The 10,394-nt window shown below is 46.9% G+C and overlaps 1 protein-coding gene across 1 annotated transcript in view; it reads right to left on the minus strand.

Annotated features, from left to right (window-relative positions):
* Positions 1–8,675: 8,675 nt before the first annotated feature.
* Positions 8,676–10,394, minus strand: part of INTS1 (integrator complex subunit 1) — a gene marked incomplete at its 5' end in the record, with an annotated part of 27,517 nt that continues 25,798 nt past the window's right edge. The window contains 4 exons of the mRNA XM_010012759.1: positions 8,676–9,021; positions 9,413–9,522; positions 9,639–9,730; positions 10,258–10,328. Of these exons, the coding sequence (XP_010011061.1) occupies positions 8,906–9,021; positions 9,413–9,522; positions 9,639–9,730; positions 10,258–10,328 (389 nt within the window). The remainder of the gene's footprint in view (positions 9,022–9,412; positions 9,523–9,638; positions 9,731–10,257; positions 10,329–10,394) is intronic.

Raw genomic sequence — 10,394 nt, forward strand, 5'->3', positions numbered from 1 at the left:
CTGCAAAGGGGACGGACGGGGTGGTGGGTGAAGCACCCAGCTTGGTGCTGCCCTGTCATGGCCAGCATCACCAGCACCACCAAGCAATGGCTGCCCCATGACATGCACATCACACACAACAACTCAGCCGGCCTCGTGCAGCTGACAAAACAGCAGAAGAGACAAGGTAACGCTTAAAGAGCTGCCTATAAATTAGGTTAAAATAATTAATAATACATATATTAATGGCGTTTCTATGACATGATATGGATAATATACATTAATATATAAATACCTCACAAATAATTCAGTGTGTTTCCATTTCATCAACAATCACTGGCCAATGTATTTACTTTATGGTAAGGATTATACATTTCATTATAAATGGCTTGCTGGGCATGTCAGCAACTTTTACATCTCCATTCACTTTATTATTAATGGTTTCCTGAACAGTAACAGCATAATAATGCACACAATGCGGCATGAATATTTGATGTGGCATCTATAGTCTCCCATTTATCATTTATAACAGGCTACAAAAACATTATAAAATATTTATTACAAATTTATAGATCACTATACTAAAACAAAGCTGTGTTATAAATACATTATTAATCCTTTATGCCATTTATAGGAATCCCTTGTAATAAGGCCTTAGCATATGTTGCTGCACAACCATAACAAGAACGGTGTGGCAAGGAGGAAGCACAGTACAGTGAGCCTGCTCCCGAGCACTGGGTGTATTCTGCGAAGGAAAGCATGAACATCTGCACTCAAAATTAATCAGACTACCAAGGGACCAATCAAAAGAAACACTGGATTAACTCAAAAGGCTGTTTTTTACCCACTCCCTTTGAAAAGATGCTTGCTTTCTTGGAAACTTGCAGCGCTAGAGCCCTGGAAGCTGAGCTGTCCTTCTTCATTTCCACACCACCTTTTCATTAGATTGATAACAAAAAGCCAACTGGCTACTGATGGGCAGCCCTTCCCATCCTCTGTCATCAGGTTAACTTAGGGCTTGAAACACAGAGGATGCAAAGGGTTTGGGAAATGCTTTTGTGGGGTTTCTTTCTGTAAGTCCCAAAGACTGTTTTGTTTAGCAGCGTACAGCCCCCTGTTGTGCTTGCAATCTATATAGTGCAGCACTGGGAAATGAGGAGAAGAAAATGATGTTTGAAAATGGGAGTTGTTGCCAATTGTTAGTAGTACTAACAGTGAAAAGCAGCTTCAGAGCTCAGCTTTGACACAGCTGTGGTTACCCCTTTCACATTTAATGGCCCAGATGGGGCACGGCCCAGGGAATGATACTGAGTTTTTTAAAAAATATATTTGTTTAACATGACAATCTGTCTTCTCACAAACCCAGCTTAATGAGTTGATGTGGTTAGTCCCTTCTCATTACCCCATGCTTTGGGAAGGGGCAGCTGGGGCTGGGTGGCAGGGGACAGAGACCCATGGAGCGGAAAGCCAGGCTGGACTCAGAGACCAGCTGCGATGTTCTGTGCATCACAGGCCACTGCATTTCACCTCGTCCCTCCCTGCACTGAGCCCGGTCATCTGTGTTTGGCCACGACAGTTGTATCAGGAAGGCATCCAGGCTTGCAACCACCAGAAGAAAAAACTATTAGCTGCTGGCTCCAAGCTGTGCATCCCACAGAGGGTTAGGTTGGAGGTACAGCCCTTGGTACACCGGAAGAATCAGGTCCACATTATGCACTGAGGTGATTAAAATGACATCGCTGAAGGAGTTAGCTAAGGCAGTAACAGTATTACTACTGGCCCAATAATGGCTTTTCAAAACACAGGCATCAGCGACTTGTGCAGTGTTCTTAGTTGGTGATTAAGGAGAGCTCTGCGGGAGTTTATAGCAATGATGAGTCTTTAATGTACCAACAGGTAAACTAACAAGCACTCCAGGGAGGAGCGGGGCAGGAAGGGAGCAGAGCTGCCTGTGCAGCTGCCTAATATTACCCACAACCACTCTACTCTGAAGACATTCCTCATGGGATGATGCTTACAAATCCTTTCTCTGGATCGTACTTTTCCCTTCTACAACTTTTCCTTGTAGGAGCCTTATATACCTTACCCACACTCACTGAGCTATAGTGAGATTTCCTACCAGCCCATTGCCAGCTCATGGAGCAAAGCATGTCCTGCAGGCACAGGATCCCCTAGATCCCTTCCTAAGGCATGTTTGGAAGCTTGTGGGAGAGCAGCAGTCCACAGACATGGAGTGATTTATTCTTCCCTACTTACAGACACATCTCCTTTTCTTTCTCTTCCTTTTCAGTTCTCTTCCTAGATACCAAACTGCAGCGGAGAAATCTTGAGTGCTTCCTGATGGTTGCTATGACTATGACTGGTTGGGATCACACTCTGCCATTACCTCTTAAATTTATCCTGGTTCCTATATGCAGCAGACTAGACTTTAGTGTTAGTAGAGAAAAAAACTTAAATGTATGACTAGGACCACTCTATAGCCCGAATTAAAACAACCAATGTTTGTTAGTTTGAGGACTTGAGTGAGGGGGAAAGGGTGGATTCCTTATACCAGGCAATGTGGGTCCTCATGAAGCTGAGAATCAAAGCTGTTTTTTCATAAAAGAATGTAACACCACAGAACAACCACATCCTTTAACTATTGTGGGAAATCAGCTGATCATATTGAGCTACTTCATCATTGTGCTGCAGGCTGTACACAGGGCTGTTCACTCCCAACAATAGGAATTGTGTGTTGTAGCCAAGAGCTCTCATACATTCCCATGCCAATGACCTGTAATAAATTGAGGGATTCAAAACGAGAAGGAAAAAGTATGTGTCTCATCAGTAACATGCCTCATCAGCTCTCCCTTCCCAGAAGGCAGCCAGGCTGACTCCACAGAGACGGAAAGGCCCAAGCCAGGGGAAAGAAAGCCCCAACAATTTCACAGCTACTGACACTGAAATGCATCCCCATGACACCCACCTCTCCTCTGAGTCTGGTAGTTTGACCTGCAAAGTAGGAAAATAAATAAAGGTATAACAAAATTCAAGTCTGAAAACAAATTTCTGCTGAAAGAAGATGAAAGTGAAATATGGATTTACGGGATGTGGCACTTCAGTGAATCTCTCCACGACACATGCCCCTCAGAAGCCCATCAATGGTAAATCCATTACCCTAAAACCTCCTAGGACCAAAATCAGTGAGCACCAGAGCAAAGCATGTCCTTTCATAGAATCACAGAACAGTTAAGATTGGAAAGGACCTTAAGACCATCTAGTTCCAACCCCCTGCCATGGGCAGGGACTCGTCACACTAGACCATGTCGCCCAAGGCTCTGTCCAACTTGGCCTTAAACACTGCCAGGGGTGGAGTATTTACCACTTTTTTGGGCAAAATGACCTTCTGGCTTTCCTGTCCCCTAAACCAGTGAGGTGTGGGACAGATGAGAGGTCAATGTCAGAAAGTGATTTCCAGGCAACAAGGACGAGAAACTGCTCCTCACGTGCTGCATCTTACGCACCAAGTGAGAAGGAGAAAGGAAAAGGCCACAAACAGCTGCTTGGTGGGGCACCAGAGTGTCTCAGGGAGCTAGAAACAGCTCTTAAAGGATACTAGGGCTGTTTCGAGTGACCTTTCCTCCTCTTCCAAGAAAGCTGAAATAGGTGGTGGTGATCCCCAGTCTCTGCACTGCCATGGCAGAATGTGCTCCCCATCCGCTGGAAGCTCCACAATTCTTATCAGAAAGCGAAAGTGAAGGTGTGTTTTGGTGTTGAAAACCTGTTTGGATACAAGTCTGGGTGAGGTGACCAGTATTTATCATTGCATCACCATGGGAGCAGGACCCACCCTGGAGCAGGAGCTGGGCTGGCTGCTTTGAAATGCTGCGTCTTATCAGCAGAGCAGAGTTTAAAGCCTGACAAACCGATGGCATTTGTTAGTGATTAACAGCCTTAACATGCTGAAACAAAGAAGCACTTTGCCTCCTCCAGGCTCACTGTGGACATGAATAAGTGAGGTCTCCTTTTCCTGGTGGTGGGGATAAACAAGGACTTGTTCTCATTCTGCAGGAAGACAAAAGCGCTTGCTCATCATTCAGCTTATTCTTGACTTCCAAAATCCAGCTGGAACCTCACCTGGAAGAGAGTAACCTGAGGTAAGCACTGGCCTAACTTGATAGTAATAAAATCCTTGAGATAATATAACTTCAAGGGCCAGAACTTTCCACTTTTGCCCGGAATTGATGAGAAAAAACTACAAATTTCATTATTTTCACCAAGAAAAAAACGTGAAGCACCACGTGCTTTATTTGGGAGAGAACAGGAGCTCCCATAGGAAGTCTGTGATAGCACAGACTGGTCCTGGCCTAGCAGTGTGACCACTGCATGGTCCTCCAAGGCCATTGGCACCTCTGTGTCCCTATGTTGGTGGCTGCATTGCGTGCAGAACAGAGCAACAGCTTCATGCAAGGGCACTACAAGCTCTACAAGACACCTCATGGCAGGTGCAGTTCAAGGTGTCCTACTCACCCAGTGCTGGGTGCCCTTAGAGGTCTCACTCCTCTCTGAAGATGTTCCCAATAAAACCATAAGCATCACTTTAGGTTTTAAATCTCATTATTGGTTAAAAAAAAGAGAGAAAGGGAGGTAATTTTATTACTCTTATGGTATGTTTTCCATTATTTGCATAATTGTTTAATGCTAATAAGACAATTAGCAATTCTTACAGCTTAATAATTACCCAGCAGTGATGGGCCTGTTGTAGCTTAATGAATTTTTTAATTGTTGCTGGGGGTCTTGATGGTTTTTTGCCCAGTATCTTCCTGTGTTAGAGATGCTGTTCATGCAGACAGGGTAATGCCAAAGGCAAGACAGCACCAGCTACACAGGGCAGGCAGATATAGGATTATAAAGGTCTCTTGAATTTAAAAGGAGGGGAAAACACAAGCTCTATATCCTGCTGCTTTAGGACCAAATTAGCTAAATACACAGACAGGCAATGCAGAGATTTAAAACTCAGCCCACCTTAGGCAAATACTACCCCTAGAGAAACCAGGCTAACTCGGCTGGTGTGGGGCTGGCTTTGACATCCCCAAAGCTGAAAGAACTCTTACCATTTTTAGCTTTTGGTGAACAATTCCTCGAGTTAAGTGTGAATCACACCACACTGAACTGTGGTTTGGCCAGAAGGAAGTTAACTGAGGGCAGGCAGGACTGGGATGGTGTTTGTCACTGATGGAGGTAACAGATGAGGTTGGCTGGAGGAAGAGGATGGTGGGGCCCCAGGAATAGACCCCACAGCCCACATTTACACATGAACAGTAAGTAATAGAGGTGGCTTTCCTCTTCATTGTTTTCCATGAGATTTCTTGCATGCTGTTCCTTGCAGAATGAGGTTTCTCTTTCTCTCCCCTTTCTCTTCTTTAATGGGTGGCAAAATGTTGAAACCATGAAATCCGGTTGCTGGCTGTTACCTGTACACCCCTCCCTGTGTTTCCGCTGTTGACGTAGCAGGTTGGGCAGATTTACCTCTGAGCTCAGTGCTGGGACTCTTCCAGTTTCCCAGCACCAAGCGTGCCCCAGAGGCAGCTGCCACTGAGTCAGAACCATGCATTAGTCATGACCTCAGAGCAGCCTTCCAGTATCTGAAGGGGGCTACAAGGATGCTGGAGAAGGACTCTTCATCAGGGACTGTAGCAATAGGACGAGGGGTAATGGGTTCAAACTTAAACAGGAGAAGTTCAGGTTAGATATAAGGAAGAAGTTCTTTGCTGTGAGGGTGGTGAGGCACTGGAACAGGTTGCCCAAAGAAGTGGTAAATGCTCCATCCCTAGCAGTGTTCAAGGCCAGGCTGGACAGAGCCCTTGGGCAACATGGTCTAGTGTGAGGTGTCCCTGCCCATGGCAGGGGTTTGGAACTAGATGATCTTAAGGTCCTTTCCAACCCAAACCATTCTGATTCTATGGTTTCTATGCCATGCACTGAACCTGGCAGAACATGGTATGATCAGGTTGGAGATGCCTACAGCTGAGGGTGTGAAGGTCCATCATGTGCATGCTGTACAAGTGTCCATCTCCCTCCCAAGGCTGCCACATCTGAGTCATAAAAACATTTGGTCTTTGCAGCAGAGAGGAATCATTTGTGGCAGGAAACCATCACAAAAGATGCCTGGTGTTTGCAGGAGATTTGTGATCCCCTGATTCCCACCAGGAGGTGGGACCTGGTTATCTCTGAGGGGAAGCAGCTGGGCTTTTAGAGGACCCGACCTGACTGCCATCACATGGGTGAGATGTCATATCCCTCCCCTCCCAAGCTTTGGCTCTTGTGCTGCAGCCTGCCTGCACCATACCACCACCTCCACAGCTTGAGCCAGGAACAACCCTGCAAACCTCCTCACCACTCCTCTCCACCAGCTCTGCTTGAAGGCAGAGATGGCTCCAGCCCCTGGCAGACCCATGAAGGATACCCCTGTCAGCTCAGCAGGGATGGGAGGAGGCAAAGTGCTCAGCCAGGCGGAGATGAAAGTTACAGAGCACAGATTAGAAGGCGGGCAAGTGTCAGGGCATCAGCAACGGCGTCGCTAAGGGTTTTAGAGCTGTCACGGCTGCCTTCTCAGACAGGAGGGACGAGCTCCTGCCCTGAGCTGTCTGCACAGCCACGCACCCCTTGACAGCTCTGTTCTCAGCACTGATCTGGTTTTGGTGACGTGCTTCAAGCCAGGGCAACCTGCTCAGCTCCACTGCGTCCAAGCAGAGGGTGGCAGCAGAGCAAATTCATTGTGGGAACCTTTAATACAGCAAAAAGGAGAGAGATCAAGAAATAACAGATGATGCTTCTGTACTGGGAGATCTATGGGAAGGCACAGTTCTGCAAAGTAAATTCCTCCCACATTTCTTCCCTTTGAATTTGTTTCCTGATCTCCCAGAAGCTGATTTCTATTAATGATGATAAAGAAATGCTCCTTCCACCTTCTCAAACATCTCTCTCTTCACACTGCTCCGCAAAACCTGGCTGTCCTGATCTGAAGGGTCATCAAGTAGTTCTGCCAACATCCAAGTATGCCCTGTCCTCCAAACCCAGCATCCTGAAGCCAGTGTGCTCACAGCAGGCATTGCCAAACAGCAGAATTGGGGGCAAGACATACAATTTGTTTTCATCCATAAATGTTTCTAGTTGTAGCCCTCGAGCAGGATTTCCAGAAAGCCCCACATACAGGAAGGATCTTCACTAAAGCACCACTACATTGTTGAACTCGCTGTCATTGTGTGGTAAGCCTTGAGACATCATCCTTGCTCCTTTATTCAAAGTCCTGTGAAAAGCCCTTTTCTGGCCAGTCCCACAAGTTCCCAGCTGCTCTAGGCCCACAGCAGCACCAAAGGAACTACTTCCCTGCTCTGACAAACAGAGCAGTGCCTTAATGATGTCTGATAAGGGACTGAGGTAAGAGGAGTCAGTAATCTCACTGGGAACCCTTCAGACAGGCATTAATCCTGCTGTCACTGAGCCCCTCAGGAAAACCGTTTCACTGACTTGATCTTCAGCTGTTCCTCCACATAATTTATATGTAGCTAATTGCCACAGTAGTGGCTCTGGATGTGAAGCAGATGCTGCTGAGGAAAGGAAGCATGTTGCATCCTTAAGTGATGGCTCTAATCTCTTTATTTAAAGGCAAGGCTACTTACAGCTGATGGGAGGTTCAGATCTCTCCCTCTTCTTCTCCACCTCTCTGCAAAGCCTGCTGGACATTCATTCCTATTTTGACAGATCAGCACAAGGGCTCAGCTGTGGTACTCCCCATTTGCAAGGATGGATGGTATTTCTCCACCCATGAGGTCACAACTCCTGCTACCAGCAAGAAGATACAGACTTGTCTACAGCTATCTATCTACAACATTCCTCCAGAATACTACACAAATTCTCTACTAATGAAATGTAGTGCCAGAGAAATACAGACAAACGTGAGAGCCAACTGGTGACTAGAATTAAGTAAGACTGGAGAACAAACATACACGGCAGTTATTTCTCTGGAGTGGACGGAAGGAAGACGCCTCCCCTTCTGTCCTCAAATGACAGCTGGCAAGTAACCCACCATCCCTATCAGCACACAAAGACCAGAGAGCAGTGGTCAGAAGAGTCACAGGGAGGAACTGGTGAATCCCAAAAAGGAAAGCCAGCTGCTTGTTTGAAGTCTCCACTGTGACAGCAGCCAGCTGCTGGGATGGTTGCAAACGTATCAAGAAGTTTTCTGTAGCTGTGTTTAAGAACCTCTTAAAAGTCATCCTGTCAGCAGTTGGTACTGACTGAACTCACCTATGACACCTCACTGACCTTTCTAAACCTCTTCCATTTTCCACACATTCTGTAAAAGGCCGACATAGCTCTGTGAGCATTTGGCCATGGAGACGGGTCTTCCAGAGATGTTTTGTCTAGAATAAGAGGCTGAAGAACACAGAGAGGGATGTCAAGCTACAGAGTAGAGAAAGGCACAATGGAAACAAAGAGAATTTTAATAAAAAAAACAAACACCCATCCCTAGAAAACAAAATGGTCTCTCCCCCTGCACAGATCTACATGTTCCCTCCAACACAGAGAGGGCAAACTTCAAGTGCAAGGGCCAGCACTGCCTTCTGCTCTCCCAGCAGCTCTGCCTTCTTGGAGACACAACAAAACCACCAACAAACCAACAGCCGCTGCCCCTAGACCCCATGAAGGAAGTGGTCCCTGTTTGGCACCATGTTCAGGAGATGAGCAATAACGCCTTAGCCAGATTGCCCCTTTCTGCTCTTCAGTCAGCACTCTCCTTTTCCAGCAGTCTTGCCTGGTACATCACCTCTTTGATCCTCCAGCACATGGGTTGAAATACACTGTCTTCTTACAGGGCTTCAATGCAGCTGATGAGTCCAGTTAAATTAATTCCTCCGGAACTGCAGGTCCCAGAACCATGTGTTCATATCATGGCCTCCATGTGCAGAACCTTCAAGGCCTCTGAAATCTGAGAGCTGGTGTCAATCTGGCCGTACATCCCCACCAGGAAGGCCCTGTGCAGTAACACTGCTGCGTGCTCTGTGAAAGGGAAAGACAGCGTGAGGACTGACCCAAGAGCTCCAACATACCAGCAAGAGCAATCCACCAACATGGGGATGAACATTTGCAGCTGTGACATAAGAACACGGCACATGTTCTGTGGGTATGTGATCACACAAGGGACCACAACTCAGAAGATTCTAAGGGAGCAAATCTACTCCAAGGAAGCCTCTCTTTCCTCTATGACAAATCTCCCCTGTGATGCTCAGATCAAAGCTACTACTGATATAGATCACCTGCATATTTGATAGCCTGGCCTAGGCAACCCTGACCCTTGGCAGCTTCCCAGGGAGGCTGTTCCCAGCACAGGAGCCCAGCTTTGACCCTTGTGAGGCCAAGCATGCACCAAAGGTGGCAGATATAAACTTACCTTGGCAAAGGAGGGTATATTCAGGCAGGTTTCTCAGTGCTGTCTGCACCACCTCAAAGTCTCGGCTGCCAAGGCAATACATGAAGGTGGGAAGGAAGTCTGCAGCAATGCTGGCAGTAAAACATGACAGTGTCAGTACAGTCCAGATCACCACCGAAAGACATTCAAGATGGGCAGCCAGTGCCCACCAGTGACTCAGGACAGCCTGAGTTCCAGTGGTCCTCACCTAGGGTTGTTCTGAATGGAGCGCAAAGCCAGGCTGAAGGCCAGATTTCGGCAGGACTCCTCTGATGAACTCATCAGCTTCTGTAGGTTTGTCTAAAAGAAGATACACAACATAGGATCACAGGGCCATCCAGCGAGCAAACACTCCTCAGACTTGCACTGCTACCCCTCCAGCACCAATCCAGCCCAACACACATCCAGCAGGTACTGGCTGAGCCAGGAAATCCCTCTCTGTAAGAAGGATTATCCTGGTTTTGAATACTTTAAAGCATCCTTCTGTAATCTTATTCCATGTGGGTCAACTGAGCTTTCCCCAGGCTCCAGTGTTTTCAACAGAGCTGTTATGCTCTCTCCTTGCCCCAGTACTGGGAAGAGGACAGAGGGTTAATTCGTCCTCTGACAAAGAAAAGTTAAAGTGGATGATGGCAGACCCAGTATGAAATGGAGAGAAGATGGCAGTAAGTAAATACTGCCTGCTGTCAGAAGGCCTAACTGAAGATGGTGCTCCAACCACCACCCAAAAAGCAGAGGAAGGGTAGTAGTTAAGCTGGCTGTGCAATACAGACTCTGGTGAAAAGAACCTCTTCCTTCCAGTGGCGGTTTGAGACATTAATACTCACAGCAAAAAAGGAGAGAATTTCTGGCCTCCGCCTGGACATCTCGTCAATGTCTGTCAGCACCTCCAGGATGTCTGGTGGAAGACACAGGTTGAAAGCAGTGACTGAAATTCACTGACCCAGCAAAGGATCTTTTTCCC

Source organism: Nestor notabilis, unplaced genomic scaffold, assembly GCF_000696875.1.
Source record: "Nestor notabilis isolate BGI_N333 unplaced genomic scaffold, ASM69687v1 scaffold29664, whole genome shotgun sequence".
Taxonomy (NCBI): Eukaryota; Metazoa; Chordata; class Aves; order Psittaciformes; family Psittacidae; genus Nestor; species Nestor notabilis.